The sequence below is a fragment of the Monocercomonoides exilis genome, assembly GCF_001643675.1.
Source record: "Monocercomonoides exilis strain PA203 chromosome Unknown scaffold29-1213020, whole genome shotgun sequence".
NCBI lineage: Eukaryota > Preaxostyla > Oxymonadida > Polymastigidae > Monocercomonoides > Monocercomonoides exilis.
In genome coordinates this window covers 609458-632893 of record NW_027150574.1, presented here as the reverse complement: position 1 = coordinate 632893, position 23436 = coordinate 609458, and the positions used below count along the sequence as shown (strand labels likewise).

At 37.6% G+C, this 23436-nt stretch overlaps 8 protein-coding genes across 8 annotated transcripts; 4 read left to right on the top strand and 4 right to left on the bottom strand.

Moving 5' to 3' along the window:
• Window positions 1-114: 114 nt before the first annotated feature.
• MONOS_4438 (putative Integral membrane protein) lies at window positions 115-4434 on the top strand (the record flags this gene model as incomplete). Its single annotated transcript, XM_067874510.1, has 11 exons — window positions 115-194; window positions 283-340; window positions 401-560; window positions 636-982; window positions 1124-1297; window positions 1491-1740; window positions 1925-2088; window positions 2455-2739; window positions 2861-2914; window positions 2974-3267; window positions 3326-4434. 11 exons carry the CDS (start codon window positions 115-117, stop codon window positions 4220-4222), a joined length of 2763 nt encoding a protein of 920 aa, XP_067725385.1. The 3' UTR covers window positions 4223-4434.
• A 280-nt stretch (window positions 4435-4714) lies between these two features.
• On the bottom strand, window positions 4715-5766 carry MONOS_17753 (uncharacterized protein). The gene is made up of 4 exons (XM_067870704.1): window positions 5713-5766; window positions 5453-5639; window positions 5160-5372; window positions 4715-5076 (listed from the first exon to the last, which is right to left on the bottom strand). The coding sequence occupies exons 2-4, from the start codon at window positions 5600-5602 to the stop codon at window positions 4990-4992; spliced, it is 450 nt and encodes a 149-aa protein (XP_067725384.1). The 5' UTR covers window positions 5603-5639; window positions 5713-5766; the 3' UTR covers window positions 4715-4989.
• Window positions 5767-5803: 37 nt separating this feature from the next.
• On the top strand, window positions 5804-7606 carry MONOS_4437 (uncharacterized protein; the record flags this gene model as incomplete). Its single annotated transcript, XM_067874509.1, has 4 exons — window positions 5804-5809; window positions 5938-6306; window positions 6356-6492; window positions 6627-7606. 4 exons carry the CDS (start codon window positions 5804-5806, stop codon window positions 7144-7146), a joined length of 1032 nt encoding a protein of 343 aa, XP_067725383.1. The 3' UTR covers window positions 7147-7606.
• A 568-nt stretch (window positions 7607-8174) lies between these two features.
• Window positions 8175-9923, bottom strand: MONOS_4436 (uncharacterized protein; the record flags this gene model as incomplete). Its single annotated transcript, XM_067874508.1, has 1 exon — window positions 8175-9923. The coding sequence occupies one exon, from the start codon at window positions 9921-9923 to the stop codon at window positions 8175-8177; it is 1749 nt and encodes a 582-aa protein (XP_067725382.1).
• Window positions 9924-10358: 435 nt separating this feature from the next.
• On the bottom strand, window positions 10359-14462 carry MONOS_4435 (uncharacterized protein; the record flags this gene model as incomplete). Its single annotated transcript, XM_067874507.1, has 3 exons — window positions 10359-13357; window positions 13454-14295; window positions 14401-14462. 3 exons carry the CDS (start codon window positions 14460-14462, stop codon window positions 10359-10361), a joined length of 3903 nt encoding a protein of 1300 aa, XP_067725381.1.
• Window positions 14463-16255: 1793 nt separating this feature from the next.
• Window positions 16256-18338, top strand: MONOS_4434 (uncharacterized protein). Its single transcript, XM_067874506.1, has 4 exons — window positions 16256-16458; window positions 16516-16682; window positions 16727-16798; window positions 16851-18338. The coding sequence occupies exons 1-4, from the start codon at window positions 16287-16289 to the stop codon at window positions 18123-18125; spliced, it is 1686 nt and encodes a 561-aa protein (XP_067725380.1). The 5' UTR covers window positions 16256-16286; the 3' UTR covers window positions 18126-18338.
• Window positions 18339-18363: 25 nt separating this feature from the next.
• On the top strand, window positions 18364-19935 carry MONOS_4433 (uncharacterized protein). Its single transcript, XM_067874505.1, has 2 exons — window positions 18364-19447; window positions 19504-19935. Exon 1 carries the CDS (start codon window positions 18391-18393, stop codon window positions 19411-19413), a length of 1023 nt encoding a protein of 340 aa, XP_067725379.1. The 5' UTR covers window positions 18364-18390; the 3' UTR covers window positions 19414-19447; window positions 19504-19935.
• A 103-nt stretch (window positions 19936-20038) lies between these two features.
• On the bottom strand, window positions 20039-23427 carry MONOS_4432 (putative TLD; the record flags this gene model as incomplete). The annotated part of the gene is made up of 3 exons (XM_067874504.1): window positions 20039-20280; window positions 20435-23093; window positions 23157-23427. 3 exons carry the CDS (start codon window positions 23425-23427, stop codon window positions 20109-20111), a joined length of 3102 nt encoding a protein of 1033 aa, XP_067725378.1. The 3' UTR covers window positions 20039-20108.
• Window positions 23428-23436: the final 9 nt, after the last annotated feature.

The window sequence follows — 23436 nt, the reverse complement described above, 5'->3', positions numbered from 1 at the left end:
TTTTTCATATTCACTTTACCATTTAGAACAGATCACAAATATCGGATAAGTAACTTGTCACAATAGTGCAATGTTTTTGAACAAAGATGTTTCATTTCGAGGAAAAATTTAAATATGGGCTCAATGAGCAATCAAATACCCTCAGGTTCAAAGCGGTCCGTGGGAGGATTCGCTCCTTATCGTAATCCCGATGAGTATAATCATTGTAATTTATTTTCAAGAATATTTTATTACTGTTATATTTTTTCTTTTCGACAAACACTAAAAATTTTCAAATTCCAGAAAACCAAAAAATATGATGAGTGATCCTCGTATCTATCGAGGAAACACTTATTCAAGAGTATGGAAAATATGATTTTAAAGAATTGATTATTTTTCAAAATATTTTGCAAAATTTCAGCCCGTAGAATTGCACGAAAAATCTTTCGTTCACCAAGCACCAGAACGAAAGCAACAACCTTCATTTCTTGCGACACGCAGTAGCAAAGTGGCTTCAACAACGAAACCAAAGTCAAATCTCAATGTTCGTTCAAGAGGCTCGCCTTCAACAACCGGAAAATGTTAGTAATATTTTTTTTTAAATTTTTATTTTGATTAAATGAAACATTTGTAAATTTCATTAACTGCATAATAAGCTTCTCTTACGCAAAAAGTTGAACAAAACGGGGTGAGACAATCCGTTTCTTCTTCATTATCATCTTCACGCGAGATGGAGACCAACAACAATGAACTTGAAGATGATGTTTATGAAATCATTCCAGGAGACGAACTAACCCCTACACCAATAGAGCGACCTCCAACTCCTGAATATATTCCTCCACCATACGGGCAAGATGAATCAACACAAACGGACGACAAGGAACTATTTGATTTTGATTACGAAGTCGTTCCATTTATAGAGATTTTGGTTGGAAGAGCATTGCAGCAAGCTGATTTGGAACTTGAAGAAGACATTCAGCTGGCTAGATTGAGAGAAAGAAGGGTTTTACTTCCAATAATTTTTTTTTCCATTTATTTTATGGAATTATTTACGACAATCATATTCTTCTTTTCTGAATTTCTTCACACAAAAATTCAAAAATTATAATTATTAATCATAATTTTAACTATTATTATTATTTAGGACAACTATGAGCATCTTCGGAATGCAGAGCTTGTTGAGAATCAGAGGTGGGAAGACTCAGCACAGCGCAGGGAACAGGAATTTGAGCGGAGAGAGAGGCAAAGAGAGGCTGAAATGCTTCATTCAGCAGTTCTTCAGAAGAGAATTCAGTCGCAACACAAAGCAAGAATATCAGTTTGATTGATAGAAAGAGAAAAAAAAGAGGAGACAATAATTAAGAAAGCAAGAGAAAGAGTGAGTGTTGAATCGTTGAATGCTTTTTTTATTTCAGAGAGATTATTGCATTGCATAATTTTCCTCTGCGTATCGTGGATTAATCTATATTTTCTATTTATTTTATTTTATTTTATAAAATTTTCAATTGCAGATGCTCTCACTTCGAATCGCTGCACAGAAGAAGTTTCATCAGCATGCGACACAAATTGCTTCTTCTTCTTCTTCTTCCTCCTCTTCTTCAGCTTCATCTTCTTCCTCTTTCTCCTCTTCCTCTTCCACTTCAACCATTCCATTCACAACTGTAACAAAACATCAAATTGAGTCAACTTTTCTGCCGTGGCTGCAAAATTCAGTCACAGAAAAGATCGAGAAGAAGAAAACCGCTCGCTCTTTGGCTGCTGGTTTGTCTTTTAAAGCTAATTTTCTTTCTTTTTTAATGGCAAAATTATTATTATTATAATAATCTTCTTTTTAACTGCAATAAAAACACTCTCTTTTCTTTTTTTCATTCCCTCTCTCCTCTCCTCTCCTCTCCTCTCTTCTCTTCTCTTCTCTTCTCCTCTCTTCTCTCTCTCTCTCTCTCAGATCTCATGCGCCAAGCCCAGCAGAAAGCACAAGAGCGTCTCGAAGCCCGCAAAGCCGCCGACGCCCAACGAGCACACGAGCAGCTCAGCCGAAGTGAGTTGCAGAGAGAAGACATCAGAGCAAAGAAGGAGAGAGGGAGATGGCTGCCGGCTGTGCTGCAGTTGGTGTGCTGGCTGGATTATATATATGAATATATGAATATATGAATATGCATACTTATATATTTATATATAAATTTTTAATTACTTTTTTTTCCCCTGCTATCTATTGTCTATTATCTGTTATTTTTGAACTGCATGTGATTTTTATTTTTTATTTTTTATTTTTTATTTTTTATTTCTTTATTTTTTCATTTATATTTTTCCCCCTGTTGTATCATTATGAATTGCATTATTCATTCTTTTCTTCAAATGAAATGCTTTATCTCAATCAATCATTGAATTTTGATTATTATACTTTATGTTTCTTCTTCTTTCTTCTTCATCTTCCTCCTCTTCCTCCTCCTTTTTCTTTTCCTTTTTCTATTTCAGATGGCTGATCAACAAGCAATGGCAGAAGAGGATCTGTTTTCCAATGCATTTTCTATCGAATTACGAGCAGCACGTGGAATTTCTGATGTTGATCCACTTGATGCAGTGGCTGATGCAGAAGAATTAGAACAGACAGCTGGCGAAGGTGAAGGTGAAGGAGGAGAAGGAGAAGAGGAAGGGACTTTAGAACAAGATGCATTACGAACATCTGTTAGTTCCATGAAGGAACATATTGAAAAAGAAAAGGAGGAAAAGCATAGTAAATTAAAAGAAAAGAAGGGAAAAGTATTGAGAAAGAAATAAAAACATCTTTCATTGGCGAAAGTCATTTGAATGAATAAATCGTTTAATTTAAATTAATAACATTTCACAGAATTTTTTTGTGTTTTTGAAAGATTTTTAACAGTTCATGATGGGTGTGGATCAACTGAAAATGGTGCAAAAAAAATTCACTGCAAAGGTATATATTAACATTTATTTGGAAACGTATTTATGCATCTATATATTATGCATATTTAGGCTATTGTTGGAGTTGCCCTGATGATGATATTTGGAACAGGGACGATGGTTGCAGCAAAACTGCTGCTCAATACAAAAACTCCTGGAATGGATGGCCAAGTGAAAAAATTTAGCAAAGCAATATACCAATCTATTCTCATGTTCTTCGCCATGTCCATGTGCTATCCGTGGTATCAAATATCTGAACTTCTTATGCCAACAAAACGTGAAAAGCAACCAGGCGATTATTCTGTCAACAGTCAAAATGACCTTCAACACCCATCGAGTTCTTCCAAGGGAAAAAGCAACATTACTGTATCCTTTGCACCTTTTTGACATTTTTCTCTAATCTTCTTTTCAAATATTTTTTTAGGGTTTAATAATGATTGCGCTTCCAGCATTATGTGATCTTTTGGCTACAACATTGATGACAACAGGGTTAATTTTTATCAAGGTGTCCGTGATGCAAATGCTTCGAGGAAGCATGGTTATTTTTAGTGCCATCTTAACTGTCTTCTTCAGGCATAGAAAATTGAGACCTTTCGAGTGGATTGGTGTTGCTCTTTGCTGCACTGCACTCGTTCTAGTAGGAATTGCATCAATCATCGGAGGAGAAGATGACGAAGATTCGGAATATAAAGGATGGGGATATCAATTCATGGGATGCATGTTTGTTATCGGCTCACAAGTGATTCAGGCGATTCAGATTGTGGTTGAAGAATTGCTTTTATCTGATCTTTCCCAACCACCTTTGGTCGTTGTTGGTATGGAAGGATTCTGGGGCATGCTACTGAGCATTTTCTGCTTCATTCCAATTTTCCACTTCATTCCTGGCAAAGACAACGGAAGATACGAGAACACACATGATACATTTTACCGAGTGTGCACAAGTGGGAAACTGTTGGCGTTCAGCGGGATGTATTGGATCTCCATTCTTCTTCTGAACTACGGAGGGATGATTGTTACATCTGAGCTGACAGCTGTTCATAGAACCATCTTTGAAGCTCTCCGTACACTGTTCATTTGGATTACCCAGCTGATTATTTACTATTCGGGCAATCCGGAATATGGAGAAAAATGGACCAACTGGTCATACATGCAAGCAGGCGGCTTTGCTGTTCTTGTGCTGTCAATGCTTGTCTACAACAGTGTTATAAAAATGAAATGCTGGTTTGATTACTCCGAGCCAACCGAGACTGACGAGAGGTCAGACACCTCGATGGAGCCAGAGAACATCGAAAGATTGCCGCTTCTTGGAAAGGATCAGTAATTGAGTTGCTCCAATTATCGGAGTCACCGCCACATCAAAGAGTGATCAAGAGAGAAATGACAATCGAATTTACATTTTTACAATATTTTATTTTTATTTTTAAGGTTGCTGTTTCTAGCTTGATGTTTTGTTTGTTTTTTTTTTTTCACCCTGCAAATCTAATTTTCTTCTCACGCATGTGAGAGCATTAATAATACTTACAAGTTTGTCGCTTATTTTTCTTCCTAAATCAGTCATATAGAACATTCATTTTGTTAGTGCAAAGGAGGAGGGCTCAGAGCTTCATTCAAAAAGTTAAAAAAAGAAAGAAAGACGAATTTCAAAACAATCGAACAAATTACAATGCGAGAAAAGAATATTTGAAAACACTTTGTGAGATTTATGGATATTTAAACTTGTTATTCTCATGAAAACTATAACATCAGCCGCAACACATTTTCTTGTATTGGTGCAACAAATGACTGAAAGTTCGAAAATAATACAACCTTCTTTGAAATCGTTCATTCATTTTTAAATCCGAATAAAAAATAGCTATGAAACAAGTCGAAATGTTCTTTGGATAAAAATGTTATTGAAAAATGTATCACAAAATGTTTTGAATCATGGTGATTGATCAATCAATTGAAGAATATTCAGGAATATTTTCGAGTGATTTAAATTTTCATTATAAATTGCTCGTTTTGTTTTAAAAAATTCATTCTTTTGAATACAAGCAACGCTTCACTATGAAATATTGAAAACAGCTTCATTTCCTTTGCTTTTGTGCTTCAAACGACATCTTCATAGATATTCCTTTGAAGATATACAAGAGGTGATATTCTTTGAAGGAAAAAATGCACCTTATCATGAATCATCTCTCTTATAAAAAATAACGAACAGAAAATCATGCAGCCGAGAGATAAAAATTTAATCCTTTTTCATAAAAAGAAATACATACTTGATTCGAGGATAGCTGAAATGTTAAATCTCTTCTTCCTTCCTCAAATTGCTTTTGTCTTATCGCTGCATTTTCTTCCATGATCTTCTTTTGCTCTTCACGTAATGCTAAAAAGTTGTCTTCTGAAATGTGGTCTTGCGGAGCATAGTCAGAAAGGGAAACAAATGAACCATGTTCATCAATTCCAAGTTCTATAATGAAGTCATTCAAAAACTTTATAAAAGTGGAAACAAATTAACACAAAGGGTTTTAAAAGAAACAAATGCTTTAACTATCCTTCACAACAAACATACATCTGGATTTGAAAATTCAATATTCTCTTGGATTCTTTCTCTCGGATTCTCCTTTTTTTTAAGCATGCGCTTGATTTCATTAAATGCTTTTTCAACATTCAATGGAACTGAATTTTCAGGATTGTCTAACATAGCTTTTGCTTTTATCATTCGAATAAAAGAGAAATGTCTCAATTAATAATAAACACTTGCCCATGATGAAAACAAACAAAAAAACGAAAAATATTATATGAAAAAACAAATTAGTAACTATTTCAAACGTTTTAAAGAATAACTAGCAACTTGAAATAAATACAGAACAACAAAAATTGATAATAAAGGGTCAAAAACTTCAAAAATATTTCGTTTATCATGCCGGTATGCGAGTTTATATATCAAAATTTTGATAATATTAGCTTTTATATACACATTTCTCCATCACTTTATATAAATTTAATCGTTTATTTTGTATTTGATTTTATTGATGATTTTTGAATAATAAACAGCTGAAAAAGAATGAAACAGTACCATCAAGTAAAACTTCAAATCAAGAAACTTGTGCTTTTTCGGATGCGCAAGGAGCAGCACAAATTCAAGATCCTGCTTCTTTATTGAAAGAAAAGGAAGATGAAATAGCAAAATTGCGAAAGCTCCTTGCTGACGTTCAAAAGGAAAAAGAAACTTCTTTAAAGGATAAGCCAGAAAATGGAATGGTCGAAACATCTGTTCAAACATCTCCTTTCCCGCTTCGGCAAGAAGCAACAGCAATTCAAACTTCAACTATTCCTCAAGCCCCACCACTTCCTCAAACGGTTCAACCCCAATTGGATTCAACACCACCTTTATTAACATTATCACAACAACAGAAAGAGAATGTTTGAATTTTTTAAAGTTATTTTTAGCAGTTCATTATTTTTGTTAAAGTCAAAACGTGTTTCGAACGCAATCATTACACCGACAAATCCAAATAAGGTTAATAAAACTTCGTTGAACACTCCGCCTATAAGAATGCAAGATCTTATTGCTGGATCGCATAAGCTAAGATCAACAACAATTAAACGGTTTGAACTCCTTTTCATTTTACAAGAAAGATTTATGAAAAATTGTTTTCACATAATTTAAATTGTATTTTTTTTTGCATGAATGATAAAAACGAATCTTTTGTGCTCCTCAAATGCATCCTTTATTTTTAAAGTTCTCCTGGCGGAACACCACTCAAATCAGCGGATGAAATAGAAAAGAAATCAACCGTTCATTCTTCACTGTTACTTTCATCCCTTCAAACGACTTTGAAACGAATGAGGCCAGCAATTGCAGGTGATGATGAACTGGATAGCACAGCTGATTCAGATGAAGAAGAGAACGATGAAAGAGAAAGAGAAATAAACAAGCAAAGCCCGATGCGAATGATGCAAACAAATGACGACAGATTTGAGGAGGATGATGAGAGATTATTTCAAAAAGGCAATGAAGGAGAAGAAGAAGGCGAAATTGAGAGGAAAATAGAGGGAGAAGAAGAAAGAGATAGTGCAAGAATGCACTCACTGAACGAGCGAGAGATGATGTATGCAATTGGAGACGATCTGAACATAGATGTAGCTATTCAAGAGGCGAATGGTGCAGTCGATGGAACAAGCAAAAACCAGGATGGCGATGAAGACGAAGGACTATTGGAAGAGAGCGGGCTTTTGGAAGAGAATGACTGTGAAAATTAATTTTTAATTTTTGTTGCAACAAAGTTAATGAGTTTTCACACTTTATAGCTATCAACGCAAATAATTTATGAAGTTATTTTTATAAATGGTATTCTTAAAATGTTTTTGGTGATTGCTAATTCTTTGAATATTTCCATTGTTTCAGCTTTTCTTGACTTTTCATTTTGCATGTGTTATTTGTTTTATGCATTTTTATTATTCATCTATTTTATACCATTGTTCAATTGGTGATGAATCGAGGAAATATTTTTTAGTTTTCTTTCTGTGTTTTTTAAATTTGATAGAATCGTATTATTTGTTGATATCTTTTTAAGTTAATTTTTTGAATTTTGAATGAAATTTCACATTAAAAAATTCTTATTGTACAATTAATTGCAGGCTTTCAACAAATTTTAATTTATTCATTTCTATCAAAATCACACAAAAAAACCAAAATATAAAATTCACTGAAAAGTTAAATATTAAAACATAGTTGTTTGAACGTCCAATGAAAGCTTTCTTTCAAAAGGCTTAAAAATCATTTGCTTTAATTATTTCACAAAAATTTCAAGATTTATTCAAATAACAAAAAAGTGAATAAATCAAAATGAAAACATACAAATACATATATGCATACATGAAAAAATAAAATAAAATTTTAAAAAAACCTTGAAAAAATCATATTTTGCAGAGCTCTCTTTGTGATGAAATATGTCACTTATCATGAACAAATTGTTGAGTATATCTGTTTGGATGTTCAAAAAATTTAACTGTAAATAAATCGAAAACAGTACAATTGCAAAAAGAAAAAGTCTTCAAATTGTCAAACAGTTAATTGCATTTTAAACAGTATTCATAAAGAAAGAGATATTCTATTGCTTCTCTGATTGACTCAATCTTGAATTTTTCGCCAAGTTTGAATAATTTGTTGTTTCAGATATGTTTTTTTTATCTTGATTGTCATTTCCACTTGACTCCTCAAGATCAATTGCATCTGACAAAGTAACCATCATCGTTCCCGCTGGAAAATACTCAAAAAATATTTTTTCCTATTCAGTTAGAGAAAATCGACCATCTGGCTTTGCTGAAAGATTACATTGAATCACCTCAAACATCTTTGATTTCAATATCTTTTCCAGTTTCGGCCTTTCTCCTTTTGTTATCTTGTCTCCTGCTATTGCTGCCTCATATTCTTCAAATGGGATCTGAAGTGTCAAACACTCCCACAGCATCATCCCAATTGAGAATGCCACTGACTGCTTCGTTGCTCCCATGTTCTTGTTCATCAGCAGCTCTGGCGCCTTCCATCGCAGACACTCTTTCTTGAAGGCATCCTCATCCTCAAAAGCCGATGAGGGCAGAGAATCATCATCATCATCACTGGCAGACGTTGCAACTGTTGACGAAGATATGGAAGACGAGTCTGAATCATCATCTGACAATAAGTCAGAGTGCATCACAATGCAGATCACCATGTGCTCTGAGAATAACACAAGGTGGGGACTGAGATTGGCAAGAGAAGATAATCCATTTTCCATTTCATCAAATGAGTGGAGCGCGAGATTGGCCACCCAGAACAGGATTTGAGCAGCTGTTTGCTCCCTTTCCTTCAAACTCCCAATAGCCATTTCTTTCTTCTCGTTCTTTCCATGAAGAAGCATGAATAATGAATCTCGCAGATCCACAATCAGTTTCTCATGTGGAGATGAGCAGGCCATCGCATCCACCAGATTCGACATCGATGAAGTGGTTGGGCATATATCTTCCCCTCGAACAAAAGTTGAATCTGTATCTGAAGTGTCTGTTGTTGAAGTGGATGAAATCGATAACGATGGAGTCTGTTTTCTAATTTCCTCTTCTTCATCTTTCTCCAGTGCCCAATCAGGGATCTTGTCTGAATCTTTCCCCAGAATGTATTCTGTGGAGCCGCTTTCAGACAGAAGGTGCTCTGATGACTCAGAATGTTCCATATTTGAATCATATATTCTTTTCTTCATCCTCTCTTCATTCTTCTTCTCTGCATCCCTCTCTGCTCTCCTCCACTGCGCCTCGGGTGACATCTCCATCGTCACCATCTCAAACGCCTTCGGATCCTTCTTTACTGTGTCTTCAACTATTATTTCCAATTCCTCTGTCCTTTTCTTTGCCTTTTTCCATCGAATCGTCATTATAATAGATGCAACAAGAACAATCAAGAATAATATTGCGAAAACAACAACAATAATAATCCAAAAAGGAACTACCTTGTTTCCAACCTCAGTCATTTTATCATTTCCGAATATTGGTTCTGTTTTGTTCTTCAGTACCTGCGGTGAAGTCTCTGCCAGTTGCTTTCCAAACAAAATCATTATCGAAACCTCTGTATCATCTGCAATCTTTGCATTTTCTGATAGGATTCTTCCAATCACTTCGCTTTCAGATATGAAACTGCTTTCATCAAACTGATATGTCTCGATCAACTTCACGTTCCCTGTTTTGTATATTAATCTGAATGACAAATCACAGGGCAAAAAGAGTTCTCCTTTGAACCTCACAGTAACATTTCTGTTATTTTCACTCACAGAAACATCTTCCAATTTGGGAATGAAGAAAGGAGATAGCCTTTCTCCTGCAATTCCACCAAGAGTGCATCCATCATTCAGAATCCAAAGAGATGAATTATCTTTCAATCCATCTCCCCCTTTCAAGCTGGAAATGGCCAGTGAAGCAGAATCTGAGCAAATAATATTTCTTCTCACTGATGGATATTTTTCTATGAAGGGATTGTTGTTCTCAAACTCTCCTTTCTCGATTGTCATATTGCCAGTGGAAATGGATAATCCACCTGACGAAGCATTCAATATTGAAGAATCCTTCATCACCAATGAAGTATTTGAAAAATGAACAACCGATCCACTCCATTCGCATGTTTCTCTCAAATCATTATTTCCCTCCATTTCCCTTTCCCTTTCATTCGCGAGAACTCCAATAAGTCGACATAAATCCATCAAAACATTCCTTCCATTGTTCATCTTCACGATACTTCCTTTGCTTGACAGAGAATTACAGTTTGAACAGGAACAGTTAGAAAGAACAATTTGAGCAGATGATGAAGAAGCGGAAAGAACAGAAGCTCCTTTTGAATTCCTCGAGCAGTTCTTGAATGAGGAGCTTCCAACCGAAACACTTCCCGAAGTTGAGCTTTCAATCGAAATGATGCAACCCTCAGACAACTTCACTCCTTCAGCATCAATTCAATTCAGCACAACACTTCCACATTGCCCAATCTCAACAATATTTCTTGTTGATTCAATCTGTTCCAGTTTGAAATTTGTGATATTAATCTCATTTCCATTCAGCAAAAATGAAGGTTTCTTGAATGAAAGCATTGTTATTGAGCAATTGTCAATATGAAGAATTCCATTTTCGATGCTCAGCAATGTTGAGTTTATAGAAACAGCTTCAATGTTTTCTGATTGGCCAATCGAAGAGAAGTCAACAAATGAAAGAGAAAGCTGGCCACTTGCTTCATGAATGACAGAACTGCCTGAAAATGAAAATGACTGGTCAAAGTTGAATTTCACACTCTCAATCCGAACTTTCTCTGATGTTGTGATAAGATTTCCCTCATTGATATTAATTGTTGAGTTCAGATACAACAAAGCAATTGAGGGAGATTCAAGTGAGCGAATGATCACATCATGCACATCACATTCCCCATTGGTGATTGTTTCCTCCGAAACCAACAGCTGAGAAAAACGTGAAGGAATAATGTGTTGAACACCCGCATTCAATGAACGACAAGGCGCACTGAACTCTCCGCATTGCTTACTGTCTGCGTGATTGTCTGCAACAGAAGACACAAATATCGTCTCGCTCTGGTATTTCACAACCCTCAGCAGCAGATCCTCTTCCCCCACAAACGAGTCTGTCGTGCAGCCCCATACTGCCAGTTCCTTCACAAATGGCGCTCTGAAATCTAGCAAGAACTGCTCTTCAACTATTTGCGATTCGATTGAGCGGCATCGAACATACACATCTCTCCCTCTCAATGCAGTGTTGTCTCTGAATGAAATATTCGACAGCACAAAATTCAGCGGCTGCTCGGCTGTCGAGGTGCATTCCAAATACAGCCACCCACCTCTTCCGGCTATTGAGCAGAAGCACTCAGAAATCGTACAAAATGAGCACACAAAACTTCCTCCCTCATTCAGCATGCAAAACATCCCTCCTCCCTTTCCACACTTCAACCCTCCACATCTCTTCATCGTCGTGTTCCGAATCACCATTTTCAATGGTGAATCATCATTCGAAATGAGAATGATAGAGATGTTTTCTGTTGTGTCTTGGGTGACTTCTTCGAACAAACTCCAATCAATATTAATGTTTTGTTCTCCTTCATTGCTCCCTCTCTTCTCTCCAGCTGATCTCTTTGATATCCTCAATCCACTTGCTCCTTCAAGCTCAATATTCTTCATCGTCAGATTCTTCACATTCAGCACCGTTGTTGACAACACAGAAATAACATCCTTTGAAAAGTGTAAAGATTGCATTGTTACAAATTCCAATTGAACCGTACCACCATCTGCCTTTATAATCCCAAATATAATCGTTTCTTCTTCACTTTCTTCATTTTTTGAGAATGAGCAATCTTTCACAGTCAATATCCCTTCACTTGATCCAACATGCATCAAAACATTCACACCACTAGTGAATGAAGATGGAATCACAAAGTTTATCAGTTCGAAATTGGTAATTCCACAAATCTTCATTGCTGCTTCTTCTGCTCCTTCAAACGAAGAGCTGCATTCCAAAGAGCACATGTCTATATTATTTGAGCTTATTGAAATACCACTGAGATCAACACATTTTTTAAGAATTCCTTTTCTTTTTATGTTAATTTTTCTTTCATTTCCTACAAGTATTCTCTCCAATGAATAATCAATTGACAAACAAGGATAATCCGAGAATCCGCAAGCGCCAATATCTTTTCCTTCACCCCCAACAAATAACTCTGAGCCAAGTGAGAGCCAAAAATAAATCAGCGGAATGGCATTCGTTGTGTCATTTCCATCAAAGCCTCTCAGGGAATTCAATGAAATATCTGCCAGGTGTTCGAGCACAAATGGAAGAGAAGTGTTTGTGATGCTCTTCGTCAAGTTGGAAGATTCAACAAACACATCATTTCCATATTTCGCAACATTTGGCTTGCTTGTATCAAAGGTCGGGGATGAGATCACAAACGAAGAATCGCCATCGATTAACTTCAGCGCAATTCCTCCCCCGAACCCATTCTTCTCTTCTCCAGCTGGTGCTGTGCATCCTGTGAAGGTGCATGAAATAACATTCATTTGAATGCTCCCTTTCAACTGACCATCAATGGCCCCTCCTCTGCTTTCATCAGCCAGCACTGAGCATCCATCAAAATCACATTCTTCAATATTTATTTCTGCATTTGAATTTTCATCAACGATGTTGTAGATGTTGATGCAGCCCCCACTTCCAACTATTCTTTCTATTTCTGTGAAATTGCAGTTCGTCATATTCAACCTTTTAGTGCTCATTAACTCGGTATTTATTCCACTTCCAGACAAAGATATCAATGGATTTCCATTCAAAGTGATTGATGAAGCCGAAAATGAATCAATGGACAAGGTCCCAGATTCAACAGATAAGAATAGAAATGCAAATTCTGATAAAGGATCTTGAAGAGAAAGATAACAATGAGACAGAGTTAGTTGTGAAGAAGATGAAATAAAAGTGGAATGTGATGAAAAAGAAAAAGGAAGAGAAAAGATAAGTGCTGATAATTCTGTTTCAATACTTGCTGTTATCATCGCTGAGTTTGATGTCGAACTTGCATCAGAGACTGTCCAGCCACTTTGATCATCATTTCCTCTGATTTCGTGTTTCTGTCCAGCAAAGGCCAATTCATCGCTCATCATAATCATTCCATTCACAACAATTTTCTTTGTTCCTGTTTGTCGTGTGAGTGAATGTTTCATTGTCAAGCAAGGGAATTGGACAATTCCACAATGTGAGTGATCATATGCCTCGGTGTTGCTCACACATATTTCTTCTGGGGTGGGAAGGAGATAGATGCAGAGAGGAATGGCAACACTGTTGTTTCCATTGTCATATCCTCTCACTTTGTCAAAAGAATCCAAAGTGGCTGTCACGCATGTGATTTTTTCTGATTTTGCTGTTTCTTCCAAATCTGGTGAAATGACGAAGATGTCGATTCCCCGTTTGGCTGTGTTTGTTCAAAAGGAGGAAGAAATCAGGAAATTGGAATTTCCAGTCAAAAGTTGAAGAAGAATTCCTCCCCCAAGACCATTGGATGACGAACAAAAGCACCCATCGAAATTGCCACCTTTCACTTTCACCTCATTTTCATTCCCAACGCACATCATCGAGCCTCCATTTTCCGAAATTATGCTTCCGCATCCTGAAAATATGCTCGAATTCAGATCAATGTTTGCCTTGTCATCGTGAAATGACATCACAGCTGATCCATTCGTTGTTCTTTCTATTTCATTAAAAGTGCATTCAGAAAGAGTCAATGAAATTTCATTTGTTGAAGAAAGTGAAAACAACGAGGTTTTGGAAATCGTCTTTTCCCAGTTCACCTGTTCCATCTGAGACATCCCATTCTGGACATTTATCAGTTCTGTCGAAAATGCTGTTTCTGCTGATTGTCCGCTCCCAACAGATATGTTCAGTCTGCTGATCCTCATTCCTCCTGCTCCACTTATCTCAAACAGCCTTGACCCACGGTTATTCGGATGAGCCGAGTCATGCAAAAGAACAAAGTCTCTGACTGTTAATGTTCCCGTTGGGACTGAAAAAAGAGATAGATCAGATACTTCAAGTTCTGTTCGGATTGTTGAACTCAAATCACTTTGGCCAAATATTGTGAAAGAATCATCACAACAATCCACTCTTTTTGTCTCAATTGTTGTTCCTGTAAGAATCTCAATATCATTCACATAATCAGGAATAAGTTGAGTAAGGCAATGACTGATTGTGTTGCAAGGATAAATTTCGTTTATTCCGCAAGCATATGAGTCTTTGGCATTTAATTGAGTTTCTATTGGTGAAACAAACCGTATTCTTCCTCCATCATTCCGAAGCCATTCATTTCTTTCTGAAATTGAAGAGCAATCGTTACTGACGCGTATTCCATCAATTCTTGTTGTGCAGCAACTCAAATCAATTAAATTTGTATTTTGTCAAAAAAGAATAACATCACATCCTCCCCAAAGTCCCACGTTGTCGTGAAAAAAACAGAAATACATGATGTTGCTTGTCAATTGACTCAGAAATTGCACAGTTATTCCACCACCTCCATCGTGCATAATTCTTCTTAAATAAGCAATTTGATATTAATGGAGAAACACTCATATTCCAAATCTCTATTCCTCCTCCAGTTGGTGAAGAAATATTCGAAGTTGTACAATTGAAAAATAAGCAATCAATTATATTGTCACCTAAAGAAATTGAGTTTTTGCTGTGAATGCATAATCCACCTCCATCATTTCCGACATAGCAATTGGAAAAAGAATCATTTTGAATCAAATAGCTTGCTTGAGGAATAGCAATGCAAATTGCTCCACCTGCTTGATTGAATGAGTCAACTGGTGCATTGCAACCCACAAAAATGGAGTGGCAAATTGAAATATGAGATGAATATTCTGCGTAAACTGCTCCTCCTTGTCCATTTTGTGCAACATTGTCTTCAAAATAACAATTTGAAAGGGTGAGGATTGATGTATTGTTCCCTTTTAACGAAATGGCGCCTCCGTGAGTTGTTGAGCTACAATTAATCCATTCAGAATTGCTTAAAGTAATCGAATCTGAAGTGTCAATTCTGCTTTGATTTGCATATCCATCATTGTTATCAATATTTCTTATCACAGATGTATTCTTACAGTTAAAGTGAACAGAATTTTTCAGTCCAAAAATTATTGTTCCAAAAAATGCATTTACTGAAGAAGTTAACTTACAATTTTCAATGCAGCTTTCCTTCATATTTTTTCTAATATCGCTGGAGTTTCCCATTTGCAGTGGTTTTCCTTCTCGAGAGATGTTGTATATTATTGTATTTTTGATGGAAAAAGAACTGCATTCTGTTGAATAAAATATCCCGCTTTCTCGGAATTTCATATTTCTTAACAGGCAATAATCTATCTAAATTGATGCAGTATTTCCTTTTGAAAAACAGATTAATCTTTCTGATTGTTCATGTTGTTCATATTCCAGCGAAAAATTCGTAAAGCGAAGATAAGATTCGTAATTTTCAAAAGAAATTGGAGAATTCATTGATCTCATTAAAACGCTTGAATATATGCTTAAAAATGAGTTTCTGCTGATGTTAAAAACATTTTGTGACTTTGGTTGTTTGAGCACCATTCCATAAAAAAAAGACGAGGCGTTATGAATGTTCCATTTGCATGATACGATCAATTTAGTGTTTAACGGAGAAGAATTCTTGCGAGCATTTATCTGCAAATTATCTGTTGCTTCTTCCAAATTGAGTAACAATTCATGATTTTTTGAATATTTTTGAAATTGGAATTGCTCCTCGTTTAACTTTTTAAATGTTTCAATATTTATTTGATTATCATTAAATAATTCAGGGCAACGGAAATAATCCGCTGTTTTATTTCCAATCGCTCCCCAAAATATCAAATAACAAAAAATAAAAATCATTTTTTTGTTATGGGCCGTGGATTTTTTTGTCAATATTTCTTCAATTGCTTATCGAGATCTGTATTTATATATAAGATAACAAGATTATTATTGTCAATCTGGAATGCTTAACTTATTTATTTGAAATTGTTTGGAAAACGTGTTCATGAAAATAATAACAAAAAAATTTTATCAATAATAACTGACTGATAAATCTTGTTCACTGGTTGATTTTTATGTGAACATTTGAAATTATTGTTTCAGCAATTTAACTTGTGAAATTATTTCTTTGTGCAAAGATGAGATGTTTTGAGAGAAGTTTCGATTTTTTTCAAAAATTTTTTTCAAATCATTTTAACATTTGATATTAGTATTAAATGAAATAAAAAGAATTGAGAATAAATTTATTTCAAATTTTAACTATGTTCAAATGACAAGTTTAATTTCACGATTTATAACCATAATAATAAATCGTTGAGACGTTTGATTTTATGTCTCGCGAAATACCAGTTGCAAATAGACTTCTCGACAAGAAATGGAAGGAAATGGACCAAAAAAGACACATGGATAATGTGCGACGTATGAAGCCAGCTATCGATAACAAACCTCCACCTGTCTACAAGCATCTTGTTCATAAATTGAAAACTCGACAACTTGAAGAAGGTACATTCATTCACATTATTGATATTTGATTAACATATAATTTTGATGGAATTATAGAACGAAATAGTACTATTCAACGAGATAATACAATATTACTCGCTAAATTCGCAGATATTTCCACAAAAGGAGGAGGTGTGGACATGGCTCCTCCAAAAAAGAAGGCATCTTCTCTATGTTTGCCATACAAAAAGAGAGAGTCTCAGAGGATTGACCACGAAAATCAGGTTTTAACTTTCACATAAAAAAATTCTTTAATGGAGTATTTTAGAAAGTTTTGAAAGTCCTTATGGAGCCGAAAGGAGTTATGAACTTTGAAAAATTGGATTCAGATTGGGAGCACGTGTGATATTATATTTATAATTGCATTTTTAACGAATAATAATTTAAATTAGAATGTTGAATATTTACATAGATGTGGACGATATCCATTTAAATTCGAAAAAATTGCGACAAAAGGGCTCAAAAAGAAGGAAGGTGCAACAGCGAGGCCATCTACGGAAGGTTCAACAACAACCCGCTTAAAATCAACTGACAAAGAGGATACTAAACTTGGCGAATCTCAAACTGAATTCAATGAAACGAACGTTGATGAAAATAAAGACAGTTATTCAAATGAAGATGAAGGCGAAGAGAAAAAAGAAAATGAAGGGGAGACTAATGATAGTATCCAAGAACGAGGCTTGAAGCAACCACTTTCCAGCACAAATACACAAAGTGAAAGCCAACAACGCCAAAAGCAATCAACAGCTTCTCCTTCATCGACACCAACTCCAGTGAGACGCACAAGCTCCTCTTTGAAAGGTTCCGCAGCGACAAATTCATCGCCATTTGCGCAGCGTCTTTCGAGAGACTTTAATGAGAGAGAAAAAACATCAACACTGACGTCTTCTTCATCCACAGCCACACCCACAAAAACAGCGACACCAAAGAAGAAGGCAGTGAAAAAAGGAGGAACAAAGAAATTGACATTTGCAGACAAGGCGAAGCAATCGCCTTTGAATGAGAAGCCGTTGCCTCCGCTTCATTCGCCTAGGAGAGAAGGAAAAGATCTGAAGAAGGACGAAAAGGAGACGAGTTTGAGAAGAAAAGAAGGAAAAGACACGAAAGAAAAAGAGAAGAAGAAAGAAAAGGAAGAAGAGAAACAGGAAGAAAGCAGCAGCAACGAGAAAGACCAACAGAAAGAAGAAGAAGAAGAAGGAAAAGGAGAAACAAGAGACGATCATTATGACAGAAGAAATGAAGAACGTTCTGATTCTAATTCTGAAAATGACAATGAGAATGAGAAGAAGAAAGAAAATGAAAATGAAAGTGAAAATGAAAATGAAAAGGAAGAGGAAGAAGTGAAAGCGAGATCAAGAGACTTTGAACAAAAGGAAGAGCAGGAAGATGAAGATTACTTTAATGACAGACTGCATTCTGAAGCTGAGAGTGAAAAGAAAAATGCCAAAGACGAAGCAAACGATGAAGAAAGGGAAGATGCAAATGAAGACTCAGAAAAGCAGAGAGGCGAAACAAACGACGAATTCACCAATGAGCAAGGAGCTTCACAGGACGCTGGAAGAGACGATGAGGCAGATGATATTCAGACAGAAAAAGAATTTGGCGAATCCGAGGGAGATATGGAACCGGGAAGCAATAATTCTGATAAAGATAACTCTGATAGTTGAAGCAATAAAAAAATTTGATCTATTAATTTGGAGATGAGGTTAATAAAATCATTAATAACAAAACATATAGGTTTTCATGTCACAATCAGCACTGGTCTGTCTAAATCATTTCATTTAACACCTCTTTTGCACAACACTTTTCTTTATTTTATGTTCACAATTATACATTTTTTATTTCAAAAATGATCAAGAGTAATAATTTATTTTGTTTGATCAAAATTTTTTGAATTGGGGAATTAATCAAGCAAAAGGATCAGATAATATCATGAGCAGTGAACCAATTATTCCAGTTGTCCTTCTTTGCGCACTTCCAGCTAGCGGAAAAAGTGAATCTCGTGCATTCTTGAGATCTTTGCCCGTGGAGAAGTCAAGAGCCGAATTCAAAATTGGATTTCCAACAACTCAATTGGATGACTATCCTTATGTCGAAATGATGCGTAATTTTGATACCGAATTGCAAAAAATGGGAGAAAAGCGTTCATTCTATTGGGGTGATTATTTCCCGGCAATCGAAAACTATTACTGGGGTGTGTTGATTCAAATGCTGAATGAGGATTACTTTGATATCATCAACAAGAGGGCCATTGAAACAACAACTCCAGCAAAGTGGATGATTGAGCGTATTGATAGAATTTTTGGTGAGAGAGGTTTGGCTCGCCCGTTCGCCAAATACACACCCGATGTTATCTCAAAGCTTTGCGAAAAATTCGACGCACATGTTGCTAATTTCCTGAAAGAAAAGAACGAATATGCACTTTCGTACACACCAGAAAGGACCATCATCATCGAATTTGCACGTGGAGGAGGGTGTGGTGCTGAGCGATATCCTGACTTCTTCCCTCTTCCTGAACCATTCGGATATCAGTATTCTCTTGCACAAATGGCACCCGAGATTCTCTCTGTGTGTGCCATGCTGTACATCCAAGTTACTCCTGCTCAAAGCTTTGAGAAGAATTTGGCTCGTGCACCACCTATTGGGTGGACCGGATCGACCGATATCTTCCATTGCGTTCCAGATATGGTTATGCGATTTGACTATGGTTGCGATGACTTCGAATATTTGCTGAAGAAGAGCGACAAAGAGAACACCCTAAAGATTACTAAAAAAGATGGGCAGATTTTCTACATTCCAGTTGGTGTCTTTGATAACAGAGAAGATTTGACAACATTCTGCAGAGGTGATGTTTCGACATGGCCAAAGGAAAGCGTTGAAAAGATCTATGCTGCAATGACAAAAGCCTTCCAAGGACTTTTGCAGCAATACAAGGCTTTGCACGGATCTGCATAAAAAATGCCAATCAACAACTTAAAAGCTGTTAGGAGTATGGAATTTAATTTTCTTACAATATATTTTATCTCGAATCTTCAATTCCATTAGCACTGTGAAGTGGAATCGAGAGTTCTTTATTCCTGTTGTTTTCATTTGACTGTCTCAAATTTCATTATACATTTTTCAATGCACAGAAAATATTTATATGTAACAGAAATATCTATTGCTACGCATTTTCATCCGTTTTTTAACATAGTAGCGAATGAAATGTGTGAAAAAAGCCAAACAGTTTAAAAATAACAGACATATAATGATGGTTATAATCATAATAGAAAAATAAAAGAGCTATCTCTCCTTGGAGGTTTACATATTGAATAACGAATAAAAAAATAAAAATGAAAAAAACCTAACATTTAAAACAATTTTGATAATCTAGTAAGATATACAATAGTTTTCAACTCATGTTGAATAAGAAGACAATTACAGATATTATTGCGCACAACCAGCAAATGCTGCATCACGAGCTCAAAAAAAGAAAAACACAAAGTTGACAACAACTCAAAAAAGAAAGAGAATTATTATTTGCCCCCAAAAAATACTACAACAATGACAATTGCAGGTGAAAAAAGAAAAAAAGAAAGAAAAAACTAATTGCTTATAAAAAATGAAGACAAAAGAGTAAAAATAAAAAAGAAAAATAAAAAGCAGTCCTTTCAAGACGGGATGTGTATCTTGTGCACATCCAGGGGTGAGATGGCTATCCACAATTCCACAATTGATGTGCTGAACTTCTCCTCGTGCGAGAGACGAGGGTTGCTGAAGGTGGTGCAGGGATATCCGGTACCTTCAGACAGATCACTCGCAAAGTACAGCGCCGGATGCCCTCTGAAGGAATCAGAAATTTTAATTCATTCACATTTTAAAATGTCAATCGAAAAGAAAAAAAATGAAATAATAGATGACATAATTACAAATGAAAGAATAAAAAGAAAAAGAAAAAAAGATAATGTCATTCATTCAACTATCTAACACAACAAACCCAAATCCAATAGTTATCGAAGAGTTCGTGCACTTCACGAAGCGTGCATCAGAGCGAGTCGACCGAAACACCCTCAAATTTGGTGCAAAGTCGAACAGAAAACATTGTGTGGTGCCGAAAAAAGTTGGGTGTGGAAGCAGAGGGACCGGACAGAAGAAGCCAAAGCGGCAGCGGAAGCTATCGCGGATGAGCAGCAGAGAAGGGCGGGCAATGGCACCACACGTCGACTGCGAACGGGCGAAGAATGTGAAGAATGAGACGCCATCGACCGCAGTGGTGAACACCCGCAAGAGAGAGAATGCACGCACAGACGGCGGCAAGGCAAGAGACAGCTGCTCCATTTCTTGCTCGTTCAGAATCGCCGACGTGTGCCTGCCGACCATCACTGGGTGCGAGCGAGGCAGCAGACGTGGAACATTCACTGAACCAGCTGCTCCTCCTGCTCCTCCTCTTCCTCCTGCGCCTCCATGTGAAGCAGAAGCAGCAGCAGCAGCAGTGAGCTCTTCCTGAGAGAGCTCGAGGTCTCTCTGGATGGCGCGGAAGAGCTCCTGTTGTGTGGAGTCGCTGAGGGCGTCCCATCCAGCCGTCGTCTTCACGCGGCGGAAGCGATGCGGAAGGAAGTCTGGGCCGAGTGTCTTCTCTTCGAGATAGACAGAGGAGCTGGGCGAGTTGAAGGAAGTTGAGTTGAGAGAGAATGGCTGGATGGAGGAAGAGGATGAAGATGAGGAGGAGGAGGGAGCAATGGAAGATGAGTGAGAAGAAGAAGAAGAAGAAGAAGAAGGGGATGTAACTAACAGCAGATTTTGGGAGTGTGGGTATTTTGTGAAGCGGAGGCGAGAGACAGAAGAGTACTTGCCGAAGGAAGAGGAGCGGGTGCCGCTGAATGGAGAGGCCAGGATGTCTGCAGCAGACAGCACAGAATGCGATGTGAAGGCAGAGTTGGCAGTGGTGGAGAGCACAGAGCTGTCAGACGAGGAAAGTGGGAATGTCAGCGAGGAAGAAGACGGCACAGCGGAAGTGGCGGAAAGGGGTATCAGAACAGCAGAGGCAGGGAAAGGGGACGAGACAGTGGCAGAAGACAGCTGGATGGAGTTTGTTGGGAGTGAGACGGAGGAAGTCAGAGACTGGAGATGGCGGTGAAGTGATGGGGTGTGTTCAGAGTGGATGAGGATGCGCGAAAGAAGCGCGCTTTCAATCGGCGTCAGCTCCGAAGAGCCGAACGAGAGATGCAGCGGCGCCGTTACAAACAGCGCAGACTCTGAAAGAGAGGAAGTGCCTTCATCGCTGCTGTCGAGGAGAGGCTGCTCGGTGAATGCAGCAGAAGAGGAAGAGGAGGAGGAAGAGGAGGAGGAGGAATCAGACAAGGCAGAGCTGGAGCTGCTGTGCGATGTGCTTCCAGCGTGCTCAGCCTGTCCTTCTTTGTGGAAGCCTCTGCGGGATGGGGAGCGGGACAGGCTGAATGTGAGGTGGTGGTGGTTGTTGTGGTGGTTGTTGAGGTGTGAGGGAGTGCGTGAATGGGCTGAATGGTGCTTCTGCTCGTGCTCTCTGCCGTTGCCTTCGTTGTCTTCGCTGCTGTCTGGGTAGATGGAGTCCAACCCTTCGCCTTCCTCTTCGTCAGACAGCCCGTCGCTCGGCGGGAAGGCCAGTGGAAGTGCAAGCGGAGCAGACTGAGAGCCAATGTCTGCACGGCGCACAGAGGTTGTTGTGGTGACGAGAGAAGGAAGAGGAGAACAAGATGGATCCGATGAGCAAACGTCACATGGAGACAGCTCAGAAGCAGATGTCCGAGGTGACTCTGAGGTTGATGAAGAAGCTGTGCCTGAAAATGTGGTGGAAGATGCATAGTTGTGATCAGACAGTGAAACCCTCTCGTTCGTTTCAGATGTTGCAGAAGAAGGAGAAGAAGACGAAGACGATGATGATAATGACAATGACGTCACCGATGATGATGGAGATGAATGATGATCGATTCCTGACTGTGAAGCTTCTTTGTGCAGATGTTCTTTTGACTCTGTTTGTGCAAAGCTCTTCCCTTCGTGCTTATTCCTGTGTCCCAGCGATGACATCGGGCGGATGCGAGCAGCTACAGAAGTGTTGCACATTGTGGCCGAAGCTCCGCTGAAGTGATGAGGCGTGAGATGATGCATCTGATCTAACTGAGGAAATGCAGGCGAAGAATGCGACAATTCTCCGTTAGGAGGAGAGGACGCTATTTTGCTGGAATGGTTTATCGAGGGCGCAAAAATATCTGCAATGGAAGGATGAGAAGGAGCAACAGTTGTTGAAGTAATAGTTGAAAATGTTCTTGTGTCGTTCTTGAATGAAAGAGCAAGACGATGCTTTGAAAGATCTGCATGATTTTTTATCGAGGAAGATGGAAGCCTCATAGAAGAAGATTTTGTATGAGAAAAATGTATTGGAGGTAGTGTCACAGAAGAAGACGAAGAATTAAATAGCGAAGATGTTTGTGCAGCTCCAAAAATTTCTCCTGGTTCTAAAGTTGACTGTGGTCGGTTTTCATCGAGTCCAACAAGTAATCTCTTCTTTTCTATCGCTTCAAGGGAGGCAAAACCCATTGCACTTCCAGAAGCACCAGAATGGAAAATATGAATTTGTGAGGAAGGCAGATCAGCCGTTGAAGCAGATTGAGATCTTTTTGCTAATAATGTAGCATTTGCACAAGAAATAGCAGATTTATTCCTCCATATTTTTGATATCAAACCTGCAGCTTCGGTTTCGTCTTCTCCAATTGATGAATGTTCAGGAGTTTGATTTGAAGGCGATGAAGATGTTGTCGATATTGACGAAAATGAATTTGAATTTTGCAAGTATTGAAATGATGCAAGTGAAGAGCTCGCTTCATTTTGTAATTGCTGAAGTTCATCATTATTCACAATTGTTGAATCTTCTTTGTTTGGAGATGAGCTAACACTTTCATTTGTTGAGACATTTGAGTGATCATCTTCATTTTTCAGAAAATCATCCTCCGTCATTATCTAAAT